The following is a 27,378-nucleotide window of genomic DNA, read 5'->3' on the forward strand; positions in this document are numbered from 1 at the left end:
TCACAAAACACCCGTAAGACTTACTTAAAACATAGATATGACGTCACCCTTTGATGTTTTTAACCAGTATATAGGAGAATGTACGCTTAACAATCGTCGATTATTTATAAAACTGTCTATTATTTTTAATAAATAATGGACAGTTTTATAAATAATAGACGACTGTTTAAGAAAATACCAATAACAGACACGTATCTGAAAAATGAACATGTATTTTGAGATAATTTATTCTCTGAACAAATTAAATTACAGAACATGAAATTACTTTAAAACCTCATAGTCACCGAAATGTCACATAACCGAATGTTGATTTCACGTGTTTGTCTACATAATAAATTCCACTTAAGTCCGTCCGTTATATGTCACTTGTCTGTTTAATAGTACGTTCGGCACTAGATCGATGATACGTTTTTATACGCCTACATTTTCACACCTTCTTTGTGGACACTCTACAGGTCATAACTTGAAATATAGGTATATATCCCAAAGATCTCGGTTCCTTTCGATAGTAGGTTGTATAGGACCGTAACTTCATGGATTATGGCCCCTGACTGTACACAATAGAGGTCACAATTATTAGCCCATTTTGATGAAACTGAACATTTGTGATTATAACCCAAATATTTCGATTCCTTGCGATATTGGCGCATATCGGACCGTAACTTCTTGGATTATGGCCCCTGATTGAACAAAAAAACGTCTTTGGAGTCTGTGGAACCTATACAGGTCACAATTTTTTTCCTTTATAAAAAACGTTCAAATATATCACCGTTACACCATAATGACGGTTGATTTTGAATTTCGTGAATTGGTTTGTGCCTTTTATCCTGTGTCCTGTCACTTATAACAGAGTATATATTAAATTTTAAACCAAAATTTGGACGGCTAGTACCCTCAATATTAACCACAGTTCTAACAATATTATCAATATCTAAATCATTTTCGTGAGCAGCCTTTCCATGACAACTTTGACGGCTATTATTCCCCCATATCAAGGACGTCACAATTTTTACGGCTATTATCTTCCATATCGACTACATTACCAATGTCATCAGTATCCAAATGCTTATCACATATATTCTCATTATTTATATTTGTTTTCGACTGTGTTATAAACATGTCGTCTCCATGTCGAATATTTTTGACCGTCTGTGTATGCTTGCATTGTATGACTGGAGTGTTTTCTCACACGCATTCATGAGCATGTGCATGTTGTTTTAAGAATATATCCATTATTTTATGGCTTGTTGTTTTAGAAAACTATCCATTATTTGTATCTCTATGGTGCTATGTTTTAAGTTTGATAATAGCCTCAGACTGTCCATTATGTAAATACAATGAAAAACTTCGGGGCTAACGCCCCTCAGTTGTTCTTTCTATTTACATAATGGACTATCCATTATTTGTACCTCCATGGACTATGGTGCTATGTTTTAAAGGGACTATCCCGATTTGAACAGTGTCTCAAAAATAAAAGTCTGAGTACGTTTGACATTTAAGCGCCAAAATATAGAGGAATGGTGTATTTACCGTGTCTCAAAATTTCAGCTCAAATTATTGAGTCGTTTGGACGTGAACGTCAAAACTGCTTATCCGGACACGTAACCCTTTTAAGACTTCGGGTCAGTTTTTTCGTTTGGTGGCCTGATAATCGATTCCCGTTCCTTTACAGGTCTATACAATGAATGACCCATGTGCTGAATTTGATAACGAAAGGTAAATTTCACCTAGACATTAGTTTTATAAAATAAAAGTCTGGTTTTATCGAGCCACCGCATAATACAGCCTGGGAGACCGGTCTCCATCTCCAGATGAAGACTAACGGGTTTAAGTTGTTTGAAAACGTATCACATATAATTAAGGAGTTTTATTCTCCAAAATGTTATCGCGATTAGCCCTTTAAGTTTGATAATAGCCTCAGACTGTCCATTGTGTAAATACAAAGAAAAACTTTGGGGCTAACGGCTGACGCCCCTCAGTTGTTCTTTCTATTTACATAATGGACAGTCTTCGGCCATTATCCATCACGTACACGTAAATCTAATATCTTACTATATAACTTTATTGAACTTACGTGTACATGTAATACCATGGGTCTTCTGTCAGACGTGGAGAGCGGGATATTCCAAAACCGGTCGCCACATCCGACGTACGACCCTTGAAACTTTTCTTACTACATATTTTAGTAGCCTTGTGGTCGTCTAAAATTTGTCTCTGGTTGTCTTTGTTTTCCCTTCCCGTTGTGTATTTACTTCTTACTGCTTTCTTAAGACGTTTGTCTTACCAGGAATAACAATGCAATAGTTCTTTTTTACATTTTATATATCATAGCTGCTTACATATGTACAATGTTCCCCAATCCCATTCAGACAACCTGAATGAAAATATTGTTTAGAAAAAAAAATTATCTAATTGGTCAGATATGATGTAATAAGCATAGAGATTGGTTAAACAAGCCAAATGATGCAATCGTAAATTTCCTATCACATGTAATACATGATATTCTTATTCCCACAGAACCAGCTAATGTTTACCAAATTATAGGGCCATACTATATACCGGAAAACACCGGAAAACACAGGAAAACAACCGGAAAACACCGGAAAACACCATTTTATACTGAATACCGGAAAACACCGGAAAAACACTAAATACCGGAAAACATCCTAAATACCGGAAAACACCCTAAATAGGTAACCCGGAGCCTGGTCCTCTGTGTGCGGTTTTTGGACCAAGTGAGCGCCGATGAATGAAGGTCAAGGTCATTACGATGTTCGTCTTACAAATAGCCCCCCCCCCCCAAAAAAAAAATAAAATAAATTAAAAAAAATCCGATTTTTTTTCTCCAAAATTTAGTTGATGCCTATTATGTTTTGAATGTTTTAAAAGACGCAATCAGTCTACATCCATCATTGATCATATTTTATTTTGTATTTTAATTTTAGTTTTCAGTAAATTTCAGTAGATTTCAGTGTTTCAGTATTTCAGTAGATTAAACACTGCCCGCGGAGGGCCCCATTCTATGCCGGTTGCGCCGGTCTCCTGATTCTTACCAGTAACGCTTTCATCAGGGTTGTACGAATTAGTGGAAGGTACGACTAGGCCAACTCCTCCCTAGGTAACAAAAAATCGCATCATAAAACAGCAAGTTAATAAATCTCTGAATAGTTCGAGTTGAAGTTCCAGGTTTAACCGCTATGTGTCCTAATCACCAAACGAAATGTATGCCACGCAATTCTCGGACAGGCTGTAATCTGAAAAGTGTCTATCCTTTCCAAGAGCTATCCATCTCGTTGGAAGGGCTTAACATCTACTTGTTTCTGAGCTTACTTTCATTCCAGGGTCAAATATTCCATCATATTCCGAGGGCCGCACACAGGATTTTTTCTGGATTACTTTTAGAGCTTTTTTCCCCAACTTGTTGACCAGTTTTCCTTGAGAAAACTCCAACTTTCGCCCAATTGTCCATGAGAAAACTACATATTCTATCTTACTGCATTGACGGGAAGTGGTAAGCTGAACGTCTGTGAAAAGGGTTGATCGATAAATTTTCAAGGAAGCAATTGTTGTTTTTGTTTGTGAAATAGAGGACTCTAGCCGATGAGGCTACTCCCCCCCCCCCCCCCGAGAACCTCAGGCAACCAATTTGTTTTATGTACTACTATCGTAATAAAACATAACTGTGTTAACCACTTCCTGGTGGCTGAAGACTTACACCGATTGTAGATGGAAAAGTATCATTTGCACTATTTCAAAGTAAACCTGCATTTTCGTATATCATCCCGTAATATGTGATTAATGACAATGACTGTGGAAATAATATGGGTTGAGGAACGAAAGATCTATGGTCGTCACGCGACTGGACAATTCCACCCCCGTCCCACCCTGACGATGATCCCTCCCGGAGCTGCGCGCTCTCAAAAAGAATCTCGGGCACAGTTTACTCTTCTAAGTTTTCTGGTAGCTATTTAATAACCCGGAGTTTGGTCCTCGTGTGTGGTTTTGGACCAGGTGAGCGCTGATGAAATAAGTTCATTAACATACAAGCCAGCGATCGCCTACGGTCAAAGAAAAATTTCTTTTCAGATTTTTTTTCACAATTTCTTTTCCCAAATTTCTCTCAAAGGAAAAATTCAAATTTTTTTCCAGTATTTATCCCTGTAAAATTATTTTCTACGGAATGTTTTTTTTTTTGTAAAACCAATTTTTCGGAAAAATTCGAATTTTTTTTATGTGACAGAAATTTTTTTTTGGGGGGTGGGGGGCTATTTGTAAAACGAACATCGTTATGACCTTGACCTTCCTTCATCGGCGCTCACTTGGTCCAAAACCGCACACAGAGGACCAGGCTCCGGGTTACCTATTTAGGGTGTTTCCGGTATTTAGGGTGTTTTCCAGTATTTAGTGTTTTTCCGGTGTTTCCGGTACTCAGTATAAAATGGTGTTTTCCGGTTGTTTTTCGGTGTTTTCCGGTTGTTTTTCGGTGTTTTCCGGGTTACCTATTTAGGGTGTTTCTGGTATTTAGGGTGTTTTCCAGTATTTAGTGTTTTTCCGGTGTTTCCGGTATTCAGTATAAAATGGTGTTTTCCGGTTGTTTTTCGGTGTTTTCCGGTTGTTTTTCGGTTTTTCGGTTTTTCCGGTTGTTTTCGGTGTTTTCCGGCGTTTTCCGGTATATAGTATTGCCCCAAATGATAACTCTTTTTATATAAGAATATGCCACTCATTCGCTAACTTGATTTAAGTACATATATGTGAATCTAATAACTTGCTAAAGATATTAATTAATACAATGTAAAGCCATCATTAATCTATCTATTCCTGGTCTATAAATTTGAAAACATTGTCGCAACGACAATATTTCTACAATTTTTCCCCATTTAGGAATATATATAGAATATAGATATTCTAACTAATTATTTACGCAACATGCAAATATAAATGATTACTATACCATAAAACAAAGCTATAAAAGAAAAACACAAATAATCAAAAATCATAAAACGCATTCAAAAGCTTTCCAAAAGTTCATCACTCTACTTCAAAGTCCTATGAAAATTTACTTTAACCTAAACAAAGAAAACACAAATTATCTTTTTTAAATCTTCATGTGTCATAATTTCAAAACACTATAACACATCACTTCTATTTTATAAAGTTCAGGTTTCACTTTAAATTCTGTCCCAGGAAATCTCAATTTGGTAACCTGGTAAACCATTTCTTCTTCTTGAATTTCCATTGGTCTGTTTTAGTTACCATAGTCTCAAGTTGTAAACCTTCTTTTTCGCCTAAATATCATTGGTTTAAGACAAAATACAACTTTTATCATCCATCAATCAAACATGTCATTGCCATCATACCAAGAACTAACTATCCCTAAATCTTATTATTAACTCTTACTTTTAATTAAAATCAAACTTCATTTAATTATTAATAAACTTTGATGTGTCTCTTTAATTATAAATCTCCAAACTAACTTTGACCTCTTGACCGTACAATTTTATAATTTCATAAGTTCCGTTTCTGTTTTAGAATTCAGCCAAAACAATTACATTATTATTTTATAGTTCACCGTCAGTAATGTGACCTTTTGGCCTAATCATTTAGAATTTAGTATTTGGGTTTTTTATAAACATTCCTATCAGAGTGGCACTGACACAAGCTGAGCTCAAACTTATGACAATACCAGACTATAATTTACCTAGAATAGAACTGTATCCCAAATAAACGACTGCAGTTTCATTCACCTAGAACACATTCTATATAATATAAACATGGCATTACTAGCTTTTCATTACCACATAATTTCATTCAACGCACCGCTGAAATCACGTGACTTTCACACACGTCAAATTCAACACAGTGTGAAAACTATTGTTTATAATAACCAGACGAAAGAGTACAATGTGACATGTCAAATTACACATTCTTAATCACCTCGCGTGAACAATTTAAAGCAATTTTAATTAATGACACAAAATAGCATTGAGCAAATATATATTTAACGTTTATATTAAGTTTCTAAAGCAAAATTTAATTACATAAAATTATATACGGATAATATTTACCGTATAATCTCCAAATTTTCTAAAAAAAAAAGTGTCTTATTCTTACCTTAACCCCGTATTAAACTCGTATTGATGACTTTGTGATAATCTCACAACTTAAAGAGCCGTTAATTTTAGTTTTCTCATACATACCAACTTTTTATTAAAAAGTTAAATTATCATAACTTTGAAACCTAGACTAAGGGTCTCAAAATTACATTAGCTGTACTTAGCTGAACACATATACGAAACAACACAAAACACGAATTTTTAGCAATCTAACCTTTTATTCAAAAGTTAAACTACCTACTTTAGTCTTACTCGACTAAAACCATAATTTTGAAACTTGGACTAAGAGTCTCAAAACTATATTAGCTGTACTTAGCTAGAAAAATATACGAACGACACAAAAACACACATTTTAACAATCTAACCTTTTATTCAAAAGTTAAATTACCTTATTTAATCTTACTTGGCTCAAAACCATGATTTTGAAACTTGGACTAGAGCCTCCAAATTATATTAGCTTTACTTAGCTAAATATATCGAAACAGCGAAAAAACGTATTCAGTAAAAAAAACCAGTCAAAACCGAGTTAAGAACACATGCTCCTATTTTGATCTATGCCATTCCACTGAACCCGGAGACAACATTAATTCCTTATTTTATTCCCTATTCCGTTTTCTTATCATTATTCATTAGTTATACCCCCCCCCCCCCCCCCCAAAAGAAATTTTTTTTTTAACCTACCCCTTATAACCACTTTAATTTCAATTTTATTACTACAGGTCATCTTAACCTGATGATACGCATACCTAACTAATGCTAGTATATTGTTTATAAATCTGCCTCTCAAAATATGACTATATTTTATTCTCTATACAGTTGCATTTTAACATTTATTGTATTTTAATCTGATTTTAACCTTACATTAATATTTTTTTATCTGTTAAACAACAATTTTCCAGAAAAAAATGTATTTACCCAATCCTGCGAATATTACCACCCAAAAAAATGTTCTTCCACCAGATTTCTTTTTGTTCTTCCACCAATATTTTTCTCCATCAGATTTCTTTTTTTCCACCAGATTTTTTCCTGTTGCTGGTTTGTACGGGTTTTCTACTGCCAACGTTGCTGCTTACCTCAAAGATCGAAACTGAGGTACGACACCAAATAGAATATGTATTCTTCTAGATTCCCCTAAAGGTCGATTCTGGGCCTTTCTGTCAGACGTGGAGAGCGGGGGAACCAAATCCGGTCGCCACATCCGACGTACGACCCATGCAACTTTTCTTACTACATATTTTAGTAGCCTTGTGATCGTCTAAAATTTGTCTCTGGTTGTCTTTACTTCCCCTTCACGTTGTGTATTTACTTCTTACTGTTTTCTTACGACGTTTGTCTTACCAGGAATAACCATGCAATATATATCATAGCTGTTATATATCATAGCTGCTTACATATGCTACAATGCATAATATAATAAAGTCATTCTCTCAAACCTCATCCAGCCTGACTCGCTGGACGAGTCTGCTGATAGAAATTACTACATCTTTTCCCTTCTGGAATCAAGCTGTTGTCTAACGAATTCTCACAAGTATGATAGTTTTGTAGCTTGGGATTTTAGACCTTCAATTATCTAATTTGTCAAATATGATGTAATAAGTATAGAGATTGGTTAAACAAGCCAAATGATGCAATCGTAAATTTCCTATCACATTGTAATACATGATATTCTTATTCCCACAGAACCAGCTAATGTTTACCAAATTATAACTCTTTTTATATAACAATATGCCAGTCATTCGCTAACTTGATTTAAGTACATATAATGTGAATCTAATAACTTGCCAAAGAGTATTTGTCGGTCCGGGAGAAAACCATGCAGAAACTGATAAGGTGGGGGTCGGGCAAATTAATTCTTACTCAGGTCATAAAGTCACCCCATCCCAACATGCAAAAAGCCAAAATGGCCGACCCCAAATATTAACCCCCTCTTAGATATGGCCCTATGTCGATTTTTTTAGCCATTTTTGGCGAATTTTCGGTGAAAATTTGTCATTTTTCAGCTATCAAATTCTACTAAAAGCATCAGGTTAGTGATTATGTCCGATTGTGGATGGATAGTGGGGGTCGGCCCCTAAAAACACAACATGAAAGACCGACCCAATATCACAGTCTTTAGCCGCTGGGGGGCGTTTTCTGGATACCACTTTTCGCATAGTGAAATGTACCCAATCGTTGAGGGGCTATATCTCGTCTGCAGCAGGGGGTGGGTCGAAATCGGGGGTATGTATTTTGAGGCGAGTATATGTCCTAACAATATCAACAATAAAATCTTTGATGAGAAGATTGCCGATTTCTGGATTTCTGACAATAAACTGATATTCACTGAACGGATTCTAGGAGGCCTCAACACTTATAAAGTGCTCTAAATGCTCTATATATCACGGCATTTCGGATGGAAAATATTTCGAACGTACCGCCACCCGCTCTAGCAAAACAGACACGGTTGATTTTAGCTTGGTGTCCAACCTCAAATCCAAGATGGCTGCCATGGAGGAGAAATGCGATTTTTCTCAATATTTTGAGTCAAAATGTGGCATTTATGATGCGTATCCTGCAGAGAAAGATCACAAGCGGGTAAAAGACTGTAGGAAAGATATCAAAGATTATCTGGCGAGCATATATCAAATAGAAAAGTAAAAGCCGGTTGGGCTCTGAAACATTTTGGGCGAATTTTCGGTGAAAATTTGTCATATTTCAGCTATGAAATTCTACTAAAAGCATCAGGTTAGTGATTATGTCCGATTGTGGGTGGATAGTGGGGGTCGGCCCCTTAAAACCCAACATGAAAGACCGACCCAATGTTACAGTCTTTAGCCGCTGGGGGGGGGGGGGCGTTTTCTGTATACCACTTTTCGCATAGTGAAATGTACCCAATCTTTGAGGTGCTATATCTCGTCTGCAGCAGGGGGTGGGTCGAAATCGGGGGTAAGTATATTGAGTCGACTATATGTCCTAACAATATCAACAATAAAATCCACGGCTGCTAGGCTACAACATTGAGAAAAACTTTGACAAAAATCAGTCACTCAGTCTCGTGGTGAGCAAAAAATGAGAAAAATCAGTATATTGAGTCATTTAAATAGATGAATTGGAACCGAGAGATGAGGTTAAGAGTCCTAATCGAGGCAATTCATCACCCCTTCACCTTTACATGGGGCGCAGGATTGATTGGTCATCAATAATAGTATCCTGTGAGGCTAGGATTCCCGACATTTTTGTCAATTTTGATATACAGGATTTTGATAGGTATTTATGAATAATGAAATGATGCGACTCATCTGGTAAGCTCCAATTCAGAACTTTTATTTGCAAACAAAGAAAGGGATTTTATTTTTTACACGACAATCACTAATATTTAGATCTAGAAATAGGATTTAGAAAGTATAGAGTATGAATTTACTAACATGAGTAGTATAGCGAAATACCGTATTTTGAGGATTTGATTCCTATGCCCGAGAACAATCCCCTCACTCGATACTATTATGCTATAATTTATCGTTCAAATTAGTATGTTCATCTAATCGTGAGAGATTTAGAATAGAATTCAATACAAAAATGACAAATACAATAATAAGACACGAAAGCGAGTACCCCATCAGTCATCATATCCACAGTATATTATATGAATGATGAACACTTCTTGTCAGTTCCGTTATCGCCGCCACCTGATATGACCCACATCAAAAGAAGCCAGGACTGGAGACTGAATAGATTGTCTCCAGCATCATCTGAGCGACGGCTTCCTTTAATCCACAGAGCACATAACTAGAGAGCAGATTAATAGTGAGGAAACGTGCGGCAAAATTGCGACAAAATTTACCGGAAACGGAAATGAAAATTCAATATCCTTTCTCTGCAGGATACGCATCATAAATGCCACATTTTGACTCAAAATATTGAGAAAAATCGCATTTCTCTTCCATGGCAGCCATCTTGGATTTGAGGTTGGACACCAAGCTAAAATCAACCGTGTCTGTTTTGCTAGAGCGGGTGGCGGTACGTTCGAAATATTTTTCATCCGAAATGCCGTGATATATAGGGCATTTAGAGCACTTTATAAGTGTTGAGGCCTCCTAGAATCCTTTCAGTGAATATCAGTTTATTGTCAGAAATCCAGAAATCGGCAATCTTCTCATCAAAGATTCGCTATGTTGTAGACTAGCGCCGGTGGATTTTATTGTTGATATTGTTAGGACATATACTCGCCTCAAAATACATACCCCCGATTTCGACCCACCCCCTGCAGTAGACGAGATATAGCCCCTCAACGATTGGGTACATTTCACTATGCGAAAAGTGGTATCCAGAAAACGCCCCCCAGCGGCTAAAGACTGTGATATTGGGTCGGTCTTTCATGTTGTGTTTTTAGGGGCCGACCCCCACTATCCATCCACAATCGAACATAATCACTAACCTGATGCTTTTAGTAGAATTTGATAGCTGAAAAATGACAAATTTTCACCGAAAATTCGCCAAAAATGGCTAAAAATCAACATAGGGCCATATCTAAGAGGGGGTTAATATTTGGGGTCGGCCATTTTGTTTTTTTGCATGTTGGGATGGGGTGACTTTATGACCTGAGTAAGAATGAATTTGGCCGACCCCCACCTTATCACTTTTGCAGGGTTTTGCATGGTTTTCTCACGGATTGACTCTTAATTGATACAATGTAATGCCATCATTTATTTCTCTATTCCTTGTCTATAAATTTGAAAACAATGTCGCAACGACAATATTTCTACATACACAACTTGTAGGATTTGTGAAACGGGACCCAGAAAATAAAAATAAATAAAATAAAAAAACCCACGTAGTGTTCCATCTAAAGGGTGATATATGAGTAGCGAATCGACGAGCTCGTGTGTCCAAAGACCAGTCGTATCACCGGTTAGGCTCAAAAGGCTTAAATAAAATAACACTAAGTTCATAATTATTGTTGTCTCATTTGATATTTAAGTTATGTTCCCCCTTTGTACTACTGTGTTACCGACTTATTTTATAAAACCACTAATACACATCAATACTTACACTTTCGTTCATGTCATCCAGCGCATACCAAAATGAATATTCCTTAAAATCTTGCAAGACGGATATGTACAATAGTATCTTCGGATGAGGGTAAATCAAAACGTCTGAAAGAGCTAAGGGAATCCCTTACAAAACAACATTATCCTTTAAATTTGATAAATATTGGTATAGAAAACGCCTCTAAACTTAACATTGGTGGGGGCCTACGATGTATGACATGTTCCGATATATTAGAAGGAACATTTGTCCAAATTACTAAAGATGTTAAATTCTATGTTAAACAAAATATGAATTGCAAATCGAAGTATGTAATTTATTTATTAATAACGTGAAAGGGGAGTAAAGACAACCAGAGACAAATTTTAGACGATCAAAGGCTACTAAAATATGTAGTAAGAAAAGTTGCATGGGTCGTACGTCGGATGTGGCGAACGGATTTGGTGCCCCCGCTCTCCACGTCTGACAGAAAGGTCCATGGTACTACATATTCTATTTGGTTTCCGTGACTAGAATTGACCTTCAAGGGAATCTAGAAGAATACATATTCTATTTGGTGCCGTACCTCAGTTTCGATCTTTAGGGTGAGCAACAACTTTGGAAGTAGAAACCCCGTACAAATCAGCAACAGGAAAAAATCTGGTGGAAAAAAAGAAATCTGATGGAGAAAAATATTGGTGGAAGAACAAAAAGAAATCTGGTGGAAGAACATTTTTTGGGGGTGGAAATATTCGCAGGAATAGGTAAATCCCTTTTTTTCGGGAAAAAATATTAATGTAAGGTTAAAATCAGATTAAAATACAATAAATGTTAAAATGCAACTGTATAGAGAATAAATATAGTCATATTTTGAGAGGCAGATTTATAAACAATATACTAGCATTAGTTAGGTATGCGTATTATCAGGTTAACATGACCTGTAGTAATAAAATGAAATTAAAGTGGTTATAAGGGGTAGGTTAAAAAAAAATGTGGGGGGGGGGGATAACTAAGGAATAATGATAAGGAAACGGAATAGGGAATAAAATAAGGAATTAATATTGTCTCCGGGTTCAGTGGAATGGCATAGATCAAAATAGGAGCATGTGTGCATAACTCTGTTTTGGCTGGGGGGGGGGGGTCTACTGAATCCGTTATTTCGTTGTTTCGATATATTTAGCTAAGTAAAGCTAACATAATTTTGAGGCTCTAGTCCAAGTTTCAATATCATGGTTTTATCCGGGTAAGACTAAATTAGGTAGTTTAACTTTTGAATAAAAGGTTAGATTGTTAAAATGTGTGTTTTTGTGTCGTTCGTATATTTGTCTAGCTAAATACAGCTAATATAGTTTTGAGACTCTTAGTCCCAAGTTTCAAAATTGTGGTTTTAGTCGAGCAAGACTAAATTAGGTAGTTTAACTTTTGAATAAAGGGTAAGATTGCTAAAAATTCGTTTTTTGTGTTCTTTCGTATATGTGTTCAGCTAAGTACAGCTAATGTAATTTTGAGACCCTTAGTCCAGGTTTCAAAGTTATGATAATTTAACTTTGGAATCAGTCAAATTAGCAGCCCGTAATCGTTTAAATAAAGATCGAAGTATCTGTAGATGATCTGACCATCTAAACTTAAATTTGTATTATAAACAGTGTCTTTAAAGGTTTCTTTTTGGCTCAAGTTTGGTAAATCTATCATCTCCGTCTTTCATCATAATCCTCTATCACTGCTGAACAAAATACATTTTCATGACATATCAATGTTTGTTACACCAGCCTGTAAAAAATTCAGATATTTATCATCATTGTTTCTTGGAATATACTTTTTAAGCAAATTTATATGAAAAGTTTTGAAATCCACTTCTCCAAATTTATCCACAACAGTAAAAGGACCTTTCCATTGCATGAGTAGTTTATTAGCATCTGTTGGCAATAATATGAGAACCTGATCCCAATGCTAATATTCCGTACTTTGCTCTTTTTATCATAATACTTCTTATACCGATCTGTACTTTTAATCAAACTTTCTCTTGCTAACTTACATGTGCTTTCTAACCGTTCTTTCAGATCTATTACATACTGATAAGTGTTTTTAACTTCCGTTTCCGCAACATTACCTGTCCATAATTCATGTAATATAGCCATCGGTCCACGCACTGTCCTTCCATACAATAGTTCAAATGGACTAGTTATTACCTAGGCTCTAGTTTCTACAGCCTGTGCTAATGGTTCAGAAACATTTTCCCAATTTTGATCTGGGTGGAAAGGCTGTCTTACATCAGGTATATTGCCTATAATAAGATCATAAACTGGGTTAGACATACAAAGAACATCAATGTTACCTGTATAATAAGGAGGTTTTACATTAATCGGTACATTTCTGACAGTTCCATCGATTAAGACACACCGCTGAGTTTCTCCTGTAAATTGAGGCTTATTAACTAAACTCTTTCTAACTACAGCCCCTATTACAGCCCGTATCCCGTAATAAACTGATTTTTTTATCAGTAACATATCCTTCAGTAATCGGCATATTTGAATTATCCCTAGAAGAAGAAACATTTTCCTTACAAGATACACTTAAAACGGGTAAAATATGCCCACATTTTGGTTCAACACTGTTTTCTAAATTAGTACAACTGCATAAAGTCTTGGCTTCTGTGTTTTCTGGGTGGTTTGATTCTACTGGAAGATCTGAAAGATATGAATTCGCTTGGCAAAAATTAGCAAATGTATGTTGTTGGTGTCTATTCGGTGTATATGAAGGCGCAGACGCACGTAATCATGATATTGGCTCCCTTGATTGTCTATTACCTGAAAACCTGTTAGAAGTGTATTAAGGTTTATATTTAAGGTCTTGACTCAGATAAGTAGAATTTGGAACTTTAGCATCCTGAAAAGTTTTCAAATTCGGACAAAATTTCGTTTCATGATCTGGTGATCTGCAGATGTAACATCGTTTGATGAACCTTTGTGTCGTTTCCCTGAAATTAAATTTATTGAAACGGTTATCACTATGTGCCTCCAAATACTGTTCAGCGAAAGATACCAATTCTTTATTTGTATCCGGTACTCTCTCTTTAAGAAACATTACTAAATCAAATGGACAACATGATAAAAATTGTTCTTTAAGGAGTATATCCCTAAGCCCATTAAAGGTTCTCGTAGTACGAGGTAAGTCCAACCAACGATTAAAATAACCCTCAAGTCTGGCCATAAATTGTTGGGACATTTCGGTGGGATAAGGTTTACAGTTACGGAATTTCCTTCTGAACCTTTCCTTCTGAACCCTTCTTCAGTTAAGTCAAAACTCCTTAATAATGCGCATTTAAGACCATCAAAATCATTGATTTTCTCTGCTGGCAGACGTGAATATACATTCAAAGCCTTACCTTTTAAAAGTGAACCTAAATTTACGGCTCATACCGACTTATCCCATCCTTGAGCGGTTGCAAATCTTTCGAATCTATTTAAGTAGGCATCCATGTCATCATATTTGTCATCAAAAGGTGGAAGTTTTATATACGGTTTATGTGTATTTTCGGAACCTTCGTGAATACGAGTACTCGTTAAACTGGTGTCTGCAGTTTCTTTTTTCATTTTAGCAACCTCGAATTCTGCATCGCACAATGATTTTCTTAGTTGTACTTCATTTAACGCTAATTCTCTACATTCTTTTTCGCGCTAAAACGTTTTTCTCGGACTCCGCAATTTCTCTCTCGCGACCAGCTCTTTCTGAATCACGTCTTTCTTTCTCAATTTGTAACCCATACTCATGATTCAATTTCTATTGTTCTCGTCTCTCTTTCTCTCGCTCCAACTCAAACTCTTTCTCCCTTTCTCTCAAGATTAAATCTCTCCTCTTTCACAAATTCTTGTAAAGCCTCTCCTTTCAAACCAAAATCTTTATCGATTTTGTCTTTGTCTTTTCTAAATCCATATTGACCCACTAATCTTATCCAAAACCTGATCCTACACAGTCACAAATAATTAACTTAAGTTATCTGTCCGTTAATATCTCAGTCATTGCGTTAGTATACATATACAAAACATGCGCATTTCAATATACATTACTAATGAATATAACACAAAATTTAAAAATAGGCCTCTATTTCAAAACTAATCTTAATGCGCTATATAGACTATAACATACCAAATACACTATCTGCAGTTAACAACTTTCTTAAATACTCCTAAATGTTTTTACAGTGCACTTTCATAATGTTATTGGCAATTCGGAAAAGGGTTCGTTATGAATATAAGCAATGGCAAGCTCGCCAAAATGTCACAAAGTAACCTCGGGTTCTTTAACTTAATTGCCCCTTTTCCCAATTTCCAACAAACAACAAAACTAATTAATTTGTTTTCAATATGTATATTGTTTACATATATTCAATTTACATATACAATTTTAGAGGTTTTGCTACAAAAATTCAATGCTTTAGTTACAGTTCATTTCTGTTCCTTTAATTCCATCAATCCTCCTGACTAGCATTCAGATTAATTCTCTTGTCCGAATTCCCCCATCCAAATCGCGTATTTTTTTACAACATTTTAAACCCGAATACAAATCCTCGGACGTTCACAAAACCTTCACATGTCACAGATCCACATAAATTCCAGGATTCACCTACACTCACTAGTTGTATTAAAATTCATTAAGATTTAAATATACTTCACCAAGACTACATAGGCGTATGATTCACAAAGTTCACAAAGATTAATTTACTAATAAGATTCACAAGGTTATCCCTGGATTGAAATATCGATCACCTAGACATTACCAGTTCAATGTTATTTAATCAAGGAACGGATTCATCACATTTAAATATATCTTATTTATTTACCAGGTTTTACTCATCTAAAGTCAGTCATTGGTGTTACTGTATAGATATTGAGAAACAGTCACGTCTGGTCCTTTAAAGTCTCTCTGATCTAAGAAGAGAAAACAGCCATGCCTAACCCGTAACTTATCCTATTTTGATGAAAATGAATATGTATGTTTATAACCCAAAGATCTGGATTCTTTGCGTGTATATCGGAAGGTAACGTCCTGGATTATTGGTTTAGCTCGTGGGTCCTATACAGGTCACAATTTTTAATTGATTTAAAAAAGTAATACAGCGAGCAGTAGCCAACATGCTTAATGTGGAATCGGTGCCAACAAACACACAATGCTGATGATAGACCTCGTTCAGGTCGTCCTAGAGCTACTACACAAGCTGAGGATCGAGCACAAACGGCCAATCAGCTTTCTGTAAACGTGTACCCAGTTACAGGAATTCGAGTTACACCCCAAACGATTAGAAATGGACTACATGCAGTCCATTTGCATGCGCGACGACCGCGTGTTGTGCCTTCATTAACTCGCCAGCACATGGCAAACAGGCGTCAATGGTGTGGGCAGCGTAGAAATTGGGGTAATCGTCGATGGGCGCGTGTAATGTTCTCAGATGAGTCCATATGATTTCACCGATAGGCGTGCTCGCGTTTGGAGGCGTGTAAATAAGTGCCATGCTAACATTAACATCAGACAGCATGGCAGATTCGAGCTTTGGTCTGTTATGGTGTGGGGAGGAATCACCATGACTGGCAGAACGGACTGCATATTGTTTAAGGAAGGGTCACTGATGTGTACTACCGTGACCACATCGTGGCACCGATAGTTTTGCCTTTTGCTCAACGTGCAGGTCGACGTTTTATCTTTCAATGCGATAATGCCCCTGCCCACCGCGCTCGTGTCGTGAATGACTACCTCCAGCGTCACCATATTGTCCATATGCCTTGGCCAGCCATGAGACCTGACCTTTCCCCTATAGAGCATGTCTGTGACGTGATCGGGAGGCGTGTTCGTCGACGTCAACGTAAACCGACAACCCTGCAAGAATTAGCCGTGGCACTGCAATAGGAATGGGTCAGATTGCCCAAAATCGTGATTGGACGATTGATTAGGAGCATGCCACGACGAATTGCTAAATGTCTGGGGATTTGTGGAGCAATTACTCATTATTAAGCCAAAAATCAAAAACGTCCATTTTCACTTTTGACAGAGTATCTCTTTGCGAGTGAAATGGGGCCGTCAGATAAGCCGCCCATATGAACCTCTAATAAAAACAGCAGTGCATTTCCGCAGTTTTGTATTGTTTCTGAATATCCCCTACTTTTTTTGAATATAATATAATATAATATAATATAATATAATATAATATAATATAATATACAAAACTATAATAGAGAGGTAGAACAATACTGAGCTAATTATTGCTCTAGAAAATATAATTGGAGATTAATTAACTTCAAGGCTTGTAACTAGGTCACTTTTATTTTATTTTTAACAATAGGACTTTGGTTGGTAATTCGATTTGTGACAGTAAATTTTGGCATATCTAAAGTGAGATATGGAAACCAAGAATATTTTATCTGAAAATTACCATTGTATTCCGAATGGATAATGTTCCAATAATTTGAGCATAAAGGTAAATATAAATAAAATAAAACCAAGTACGAACAATCCAAACATAAGACAGAATTCGAAGTCCTAAAAAACGTTATAGGCAAAATAGTGTATTCGAGCTAAATAGTGTAATCAGCAAATGGACTGCTCCTCGTGTACAAAATACACGACAAACAGTGGTAACAGGTGTCCGGAAGAGTAAGCTTACCCTGCCTGGCGCCACACCCGCCATAGCTGCATCCAAACTATTAGGCGAAATGTCGGTAAAATAGCGTGATTGGCCAATGAACTATCGGTATGCAAAATGCACGCGATGAAATGTGTCAACGATGTAGTAGACATTATCAGGGAGATAGTAATAGTATACGTGTCAATGAATCACTAAATTTATGAAATAGTAACCCGAGGAAACAGAAAGTCAGTGTCTATGGCCAGATGCAAATTATTCCTGTTAAATTTTTGAACATATAAATTGTGTTAAACAAATGTCCGTCTGTTTCTTTAGCCGGATATTTAAAATCGTTTCTTTCTATTACATTTAAAGAATTTACTTTGAAATGGACGTTTTCTGGTTTTGAATGTATTTGTCTTTCGTTCTTGAAAATCCTTACGAATATGCACAGGAATACATGTAAAAGGTTCCAAGTCCTACTATTATCGACCCAGAGTATTAAACATTCCTTGCTTCCGTTACGAAATTTTGATTGAACAAATTTTCATATAATGTAGATAAAAAATCTTCTTGTGTAAATTTTGAGGTTGCTTTGGTATATTAATTTTATTATTTTGCATTTGTTTTTTTTTATTTACTTTGACCTCCCTCTTACCAAAAATAATTTTGAAGCATTTGTAAACCCTTTCTTAATCTTATTAGTGTCACAACATTGTAACTTATACGTAGAACTTGTCCCTTTCTCGATTACTATGTATGATCCTATATATTTGGGTTGCAATTTGGGAGATAAACCCTTAACTTTAAAGATCATCTCGGAGTACTTTAGGCATATCAAGTTGTTTAATCATTTCTTGGTTATTCTTTCATCTAGGTTGGTAAAAATGATAGAGTATCCAATCGACTAATTCGAATTCCAACGATTTATAAACTATGCCTTTTGATTTTTTTATCAGAAAATCCTCGGGAGTGGTGCTATTTTCCAAATATTCGATTATGTTTTTAAAGTCCGGACATTGCCTTTGTTTAATTGCTATTTCTGGTAAAGGAATATCAGTTACGGCGGTACTATTTATTTCTGGAATTAACGGTCCATCATGATTATATACGAATTCTGTTTCTAACATATTTGATTCTGTATTCCCAATGAATTCTAAATTATTAATTGATGGTATATCTTTTATACATTTATTCACTGGTTTATCTGCATAAACTCCACGAGATAGCGCATCAGCGTTTTGATTTTTCTTACCAGGCGTATGTACTATTTCGTATTTATATTCCTGTATTTGAATAGCCCAAACGGGTGAAGAGATTTGGGGCAAAATATAGCCTAAAGCGTAAGCAGAAGCATCCGTTGTCAGGACGAAAGGCTTCGACATATCCGGGTAGGAAAAGATAGTGGATGACACCAACACCAACGCTTCCTGACACTCTTGTGACCAGTTAAATTTAACATCTTTGCGCAGCAAAATATTTAAAGGAAAGGCTATTTTGAAATAATTACAAAGAAACCGTCTATAATAGTTACACAGCCCAAGAAATTGTCTTATTTCATGCTAATTTTTAGGCTGGGGAATAGTCTGTACAGTTTCCGTTTTTTCTTTATCTACTGATATACCATCTTTATTAAATATATGCCCTAAGTATTTAACGCTTTTTGCTGCAAATTTGCATTTACTGGGTTTCAATGTTACGCCTGCTTCTCCGAGTTTTTGAAATACATTTTTCAAATGTTGAAGGTGTTCGTTAAAATAGTATTATGTAATCAACATATACAAGTGCATATCACCAAGTCATGTCTCTTAATATGTATGTTATAACCATTTGAATGTTCATGATGGAAAATCGTTAATCCAAAAGGCATACGTGTCCATTCATAAACACCTTCCTGTGTAATAAATGCGGCTTTATGTCTAGATGTTTCATCCATTTCGATGCCTAAATCCGCTAGCGCAGTCAAGCACCGAAAATATTTTAGCGGATAATAGGAAAATAGCATGGTTTAGTTACTCTATTTAATTTTCTATAGTCAACCGCAAATTTCCATTCTCCTGACTTTTCCTTTGCCATAATTACTGGCAATCTCTATGGAGAATTATTTTCTACGCAAATGTTATTTTCAAGCATTTCGTTTATTTGTTTCGAAGTTTCCTTGCGTAACTCTGGTGTTTGGTGGTAAAATGGCATTCGAACTGGACTAGCATTTCCATTTTCGATACGGTGTTTATAGCCTTTTTATCTTCCCTAATTTCCCTAGGTATTAGCGAAAACTCCCTTGTTATCTTTCAAAAATGAAATCAACATCTGTTTTTCAGTACTGGTTAAATCGGAGTTACTCAAGAGCAAGTCAAATTCTAACATGTCTACATTGGCTTCTGCACTAGTAGTTGTCGACATAACATTTGCTGTATTTTTAAATGTTTTAATTTTATCATCCTCAGGTAGATCAATTATCATTGATTCATTTATTCCATTTACCGTTGTCAATATTTTTGTTTTTGAGATTTGAATATCTTTCTTTGTTGGATTAAGGAGACGTAACACCGATTTTCCGTTTTCTTCCTTAACAAGACATTTAGCACCCATTATACCATTTTTAGCAAGTATGGCTCTAACAATACAATTTTCCCATTATCAATGTTGCTTAAGGCCCGTTCTCACGATGCGACTTGTAGTAACTACTTGTAGTATCTACATGTAGATTACAAAATCGTATATAAATGAGTTGATACGACTTGTGGAATCTCGCGATAATCTCGTCTTGTCTTAGCATAATGGCGTCATCAAGCGACGAAGAGACGCTGGCTATTATTGCCCTACATTAGATAAATAAGAACAAAAAGAAAAAGAGAAAACCCAAATCCGTCTGGGTTAGACAGTGGATACTGCGTAGACCCACTCAGTTTGAAAAACTTTCTGAGAATGGATGCGGAAAATTTCCATTTTTTGTTGGGATTAATTCATGACCTGCATGGCGATCATCGCCAATGCAGCCTGCCGCACGTCTCTCTTGGAATAAGTCTTATTACTCACATCCCATAAGCAAGGTTGTGAGAGGTAATAATTGACAAAATATTCTGTCTCAGCTTTGCTGAGCGGCTCTTGATGGGTGCGCTTCGCGTCCATGTTTACCAACAACAAAGGGAGAGAACTCGTGTTTGTACTAATACTCGACGTCTCTGATAGGCCAATTTCATACGATCTGTTGACTGAAATAGGGAAGTTTCTATTTCGCTCAACTCGCTTTCAACTGGTTGGGAGCTTGTAAAAGTTGGTACGACTAGTGTGTTCTCACGCTGCATCTTGGGTCGATAAGTAGTTACTACAAGTCGCACCGTGAGAATGGGACTTTATGCGAACAGGTAAATCAACGTGATGGCGAGCCTTTAATGTAGTCTTACTATTTGATATTAATGCTATGGTAGATAATCCTTTGTTGAACGAAACAATGCGTTTACTAACATCTATGTTTGCTTTAAATTTTTCAATAAAATCCAAACCTATTATTATTGGATGGTGTACTTTTTCCATTACATGAAATGTATGCTCTAGTAAAACATTGTTTATATAAAGATTTACAGGAATAACACCTAATACATTATGCGTTTCACCCCTACGCCTACAACATCTGTAATATACGATGGTTCAATGTTTAATTTTGATAGACCAACTTTAGTTAAAGACCACATAAGGTGAAAAATCTAAATTGCATGTACGTATATAGCCAATGGTTACTATATCCACTTTACGGTAAGTTCACACCAATCTGATTAAAATTAATTCGGCTATTAACGTTTAAGTATCCGACACGCCAAAACGCTTTTCAATTTTTCAAATCCGGTTGATTGGCTGGTGACGCCACAGGGACTACAAATAATATATACATTATCTATACAATATATCACTATCCGTACAATATATCATTGTCTATACACACCACCAGTTGACAAGTGTGTATTGACGGTCCAATTAACATGTGACTGGCCTAATCATAATCACTGAATTATCGTGTTACGTTGTTATAGATTAGACATTTGTGATTGGAATATTTTAGAGTGAATTTAAAATGCCGTATCATGCCGTAGATCCATTTAAGGTGCCATTGTTTAAATTGGCCACGGGACAAATGAAGACGACCCAAGCAATTAGCGCCTTTACCGGTAATTTGGATAACCCCGTAATACTTGATATCCCACACTATTCTCTATAAGTACAAAAATACAAATGGTGCCAGTAATAATAACCATTTCTATACACAAAGAACAACTTTTATCGTAACTCCATTTGAAATTCACAGCGAATATGGAATTTTCCGATCGCCCTCATTTCTCAGCCAATCAACCCCGGGAATCGTATTACCATGTACGGTTCCATGCATGCTAAATGTCTTTGATCTGGCCGGCGTAATCCCACATCGAGGTGTAAATTAATTTCTGACCCCATTTCTGTGCAACTTTAGTCGGATTGATTGATGACGACACTACACTTTCATTTTTTACGGTGTATTTCAGTGTAATGAAATCAAACCACATGCCGTACGTTGGCTACAGGAAAACGAGATACAGTTGGCTTCTCTGATAACGGATCATTTACAAATCGCGTTTCAATCATGTTTCACTTTTATGATACATTTTGCATGACCGCATCTTTTTACTCCTGTACTCTTTTACTCGGGGGAAATTAGAACCACAATACTCTTCTGACGGAAATGTATCTCGGATCGTTTGAACTACACACGATGGTAGAGCGACTTTAGACTTCAGTAATAAAATCGCTGTCGTGAGAAGAGAAGCCGGGACATTGTGAAACAAATGCTAAATTGGATCTTAAATTAAAATAAATTACAAAACAAATTATCCCGTAGTCAATTGTTTTATTGAATTAGGGGATTAAGGAATGAGTCAGGCGTTAATGAATACACACGCCTACTGTATATGGGAAAACACATTCAGAATATGTATTCGGTCACTGTGACGTCACTGGCGATAATTGGCTAAGTCGTTTTTACGGGAAGTCTTATTTTGCGACTTTGAGTGAAGATAGCCGAATTAATTTTAATCAGATTGGTGTAAAGTTGCCGTAAAGTGGATATAGTAACCATTGGCTATACGTACCGAAAAGTAATGTCGTCCATTTTATGTGCCCTTTAATAAGAAACTTGACAGACAAGAAATTGACGCCCCGGTATCGATGAGTGCATTAAACCATTTGTATTTAATTGAAACTTTAATCATATTTCGTTCTAAATGCGTATTTATAATTATTATTGCCGAAGTATTTTTGTTATCCTTATTTGAAACGGGCGCCTTATCCTATTTCATTTAGTAACTATTATTATTTTGGCTGTAATAACATTGGTTATAAGAGTGTGTTTTTGTTTTACACAAATGACAATACTTCCCATTACAATATCTAGAAGAACAATCAAACTCTCCACAACTTCCACATTCTCTGTTCTGTTGGTTATTAAACGGTTGTCTGTTATTAACCCTTGTGTGTGCACGTTGTGAAAATCACATAGCAGGTGTCATGGGGTCCATATGGACCCCAGTTATAATTCAAAGTTTTTACGTACATATATATTTGAATTGAAACGCAGCGATTTGGTTTTATTTGCATTCATATTTGACATCTAAAAAACAACTAAATTATTATCCAAAAACATTTTAGTGACATATGGAAAAGATTTTATAATTCTCACAAAATTGTCACTTTGTGTACTATGTGATAAAGAGGTTAAATGGTAATTGACACTTGATACAAAAACCATTGAATATTTGGAATTCATTATTTAATTTTTGGTGTTTGTAACATGCAGATGCTAAACGAGAGAATACTCTGGCATATGGAATATGGTATCAGGCAGCAAACACATTAGAAAAATCCCTACTGTGAGTTATCAGTAAGGGGTCCGATTGGACCCCATGTTCCCTTAAAGCGTTGGGCCTAATTTGCATGTAACATAGCTCTACATGTGGGAAGCAGATGAATACCGATCTCTTCGCTACGTGTAAAAATGTATAGGAGACAAAGTCACTAAATTTCAGAAAACAGTGCCCAGTAGTTATGACAAAATACTATAAAACATGTGCATGGGGTCCACGCAGACCCAACGTTCACCGACAAGGGTTACACTGCCTGGTTCTCGGTTGCTGATACTGTTTGTTTTGGTACTGTGATCTTGGTGGATGATATTGGTTGTTCTGGTAATGTGGTCTTGGATGATGGTATTGGTTGTTTTGGTACTGCGGCCTTTGATGATGGTATTGGTTGCCTTGGTACTGTGAGAGGTAATAATTGACAAAATATTCTGTCTCAGCTTTGCTGAGCGGCTCTTGATGGGTGCGCTTCGCGTCCATGTTTACCAACAACAAAGGGAGAGAACTCGTGTTTGTACTAATACTCGACGTCTCTGATAGGCCAATTTCATACGATCTGTTGACTGAAATAGGGAAGTTTCTATTTCGCTCAACTCGCTTTCAACTGGTTGGGAGCTTGTAAAAGTTGGTACGACTAGTGTGTTCTCACGCTGCATCTTGGGTCGATAAGTAGTTACTACAAGTCGCACCGTGAGAATGGGACTTTATGCGAACAGGTAAATCAACGTGATGGCGAGCCTTTAATGTAGTCTTACTATTTGATATTAATGCTATGGTAGATAATCCTTTGTTGAACGAAACAATGCGTTTACTAACATCTATGTTTGCTTTAAATTTTTCAATAAAATCCAAACCTATTATTATTGGATGGTGTACTTTTTCCATTACATGAAATGTATGCTCTAGTAAAACATTGTTTATATAAAGATTTACAGGAATAACACCTAATACATTATGCGTTTCACCCCTACGCCTACAACATCTGTAATATACGATGGTTCAATGTTTAATTTTGATAGACCAACTTTAGTTAAAGACCACATAAGGTGAAAAATCTAAATTGCATGTACGTATATAGCCAATGGTTACTATATCCACTTTACGGTAAGTTCACACCAATCTGATTAAAATTAATTCGGCTATTAACGTTTAAGTATCCGACACGCCAAAACGCTTTTCAATTTTTCAAATCCGGTTGATTGGCTGGTGACGCCACAGGGACTACAAATAATATATACATTATCTATACAATATATCACTATCCGTACAATATATCATTGTCTATACACACCACCAGTTGACAAGTGTGTATTGACGGTCCAATTAACATGTGACTGGCCTAATCATAATCACTGAATTATCGTGTTACGTTGTTATAGATTAGACATTTGTGATTGGAATATTTTAGAGTGAATTTAAAATGCCGTATCATGCCGTAGATCCATTTAAGGTGCCATTGTTTAAATTGGCCACGGGACAAATGAAGACGACCCAAGCAATTAGCGCCTTTACCGGTAATTTGGATAACCCCGTAATACTTGATATCCCACACTATTCTCTATAAGTACAAAAATACAAATGGTGCCAGTAATAATAACCATTTCTATACACAAAGAACAACTTTTATCGTAACTCCATTTGAAATTCACAGCGAATATGGAATTTTCCGATCGCCCTCATTTCTCAGCCAATCAACCCCGGGAATCGTATTACCATGTACGGTTCCATGCATGCTAAATGTCTTTGATCTGGCCGGCGTAATCCCACATCGAGGTGTAAATTAATTTCTGACCCCATTTCTGTGCAACTTTAGTCGGATTGATTGATGACGACACTACACTTTCATTTTTTACGGTGTATTTCAGTGTAATGAAATCAAACCACATGCCGTACGTTGGCTACAGGAAAACGAGATACAGTTGGCTTCTCTGATAACGGATCATTTACAAATCGCGTTTCAATCATGTTTCACTTTTATGATACATTTTGCATGACCGCATCTTTTTACTCCTGTACTCTTTTACTCGGGGGAAATTAGAACCACAATACTCTTCTGACGGAAATGTATCTCGGATCGTTTGAACTACACACGATGGTAGAGCGACTTTAGACTTCAGTAATAAAATCGCTGTCGTGAGAAGAGAAGCCGGGACATTGTGAAACAAATGCTAAATTGGATCTTAAATTAAAATAAATTACAAAACAAATTATCCCGTAGTCAATTGTTTTATTGAATTAGGGGATTAAGGAATGAGTCAGGCGTTAATGAATACACACGCCTACTGTATATGGGAAAACACATTCAGAATATGTATTCGGTCACTGTGACGTCACTGGCGATAATTGGCTAAGTCGTTTTTACGGGAAGTCTTATTTTGCGACTTTGAGTGAAGATAGCCGAATTAATTTTAATCAGATTGGTGTAAAGTTGCCGTAAAGTGGATATAGTAACCATTGGCTATACGTACCGAAAAGTAATGTCGTCCATTTTATGTGCCCTTTAATAAGAAACTTGACAGACAAGAAATTGACGCCCCGGTATCGATGAGTGCATTAAACCATTTGTATTTAATTGAAACTTTAATCATATTTCGTTCTAAATGCGTATTTATAATTATTATTGCCGAAGTATTTTTGTTATCCTTATTTGAAACGGGCGCCTTATCCTATTTCATTTAGTAACTATTATTATTTTGGCTGTAATAACATTGGTTATAAGAGTGTGTTTTTGTTTTACACAAATGACAATACTTCCCATTACAATATCTAGAAGAACAATCAAACTCTCCACAACTTCCACATTCTCTGTTCTGTTGGTTATTAAACGGTTGTCTGTTATTAACCCTTGTGTGTGCACGTTGTGAAAATCACATAGCAGGTGTCATGGGGTCCATATGGACCCCAGTTATAATTCAAAGTTTTTACGTACATATATATTTGAATTGAAACGCAGCGATTTGGTTTTATTTGCATTCATATTTGACATCTAAAAAACAACTAAATTATTATCCAAAAACATTTTAGTGACATATGGAAAAGATTTTATAATTCTCACAAAATTGTCACTTTGTGTACTATGTGATAAAGAGGTTAAATGGTAATTGACACTTGATACAAAAACCATTGAATATTTGGAATTCATTATTTAATTTTTGGTGTTTGTAACATGCAGATGCTAAACGAGAGAATACTCTGGCATATGGAATATGGTATCAGGCAGCAAACACATTAGAAAAATCCCTACTGTGAGTTATCAGTAAGGGGTCCGATTGGACCCCATGTTCCCTTAAAGCGTTGGGCCTAATTTGCATGTAACATAGCTCTACATGTGGGAAGCAGATGAATACCGATCTCTTCGCTACGTGTAAAAATGTATAGGAGACAAAGTCACTAAATTTCAGAAAACAGTGCCCAGTAGTTATGACAAAATACTATAAAACATGTGCATGGGGTCCACGCAGACCCAACGTTCACCGACAAGGGTTACACTGCCTGGTTCTCGGTTGCTGATACTGTTTGTTTTGGTACTGTGATCTTGGTGGATGATATTGGTTGTTCTGGTAATGTGGTCTTGGATGATGGTATTGGTTGTTTTGGTACTGCGGCCTTTGATGATGGTATTGGTTGCCTTGGTACTGTGGGTTAGGTTGATGATAGTTTCTAGCCATCATCACTTCGACTGTCTTCTCTACACATTTTAATTTGGTCTCATCGCTGGCATTCACACTGCTAGCTGCTGCTACCACAGTATCCGAAGGTT

The 27,378-nt window shown here is 36.2% G+C and overlaps 1 protein-coding gene across 7 annotated transcripts in view; it reads left to right on the top strand.

Annotated features, from left to right (window-relative positions):
* LOC126817145 (uncharacterized) overlaps positions 1-27,378 on the top strand; it is a 134,486-nt gene that overhangs the window by 72,492 nt on the left and 34,616 nt on the right. The window contains exons 6-8 of one of the 7 annotated variants that reach the window (XM_050543980.2): positions 1,673-1,716; positions 15,961-16,155; positions 17,452-17,469. The exons of 2 other annotated variants lie outside the window; for them this stretch is intronic. In XM_050543980.2, the coding sequence (XP_050399937.2) occupies positions 1,673-1,689 (17 nt within the window). In that variant the 3' untranslated portion in view covers positions 1,690-1,716; positions 15,961-16,155; positions 17,452-17,469. Of the gene's footprint in view, positions 1-1,672; positions 2,243-11,744; positions 11,882-15,960; positions 17,260-17,451; positions 17,470-17,568; positions 17,587-27,378 lie in introns of those variants that run through there. 4 more of the 7 variants (XM_050543979.2, XM_056100066.1, XR_008787764.1 and 1 more) reach the window with 4 other exon arrangements.

The sequence above is a fragment of the Patella vulgata genome, chromosome 4 (genome assembly GCF_932274485.2).
Source record: "Patella vulgata chromosome 4, xgPatVulg1.2, whole genome shotgun sequence".
NCBI classification, from domain to species: Eukaryota; Metazoa; Mollusca; class Gastropoda; family Patellidae; genus Patella; species Patella vulgata.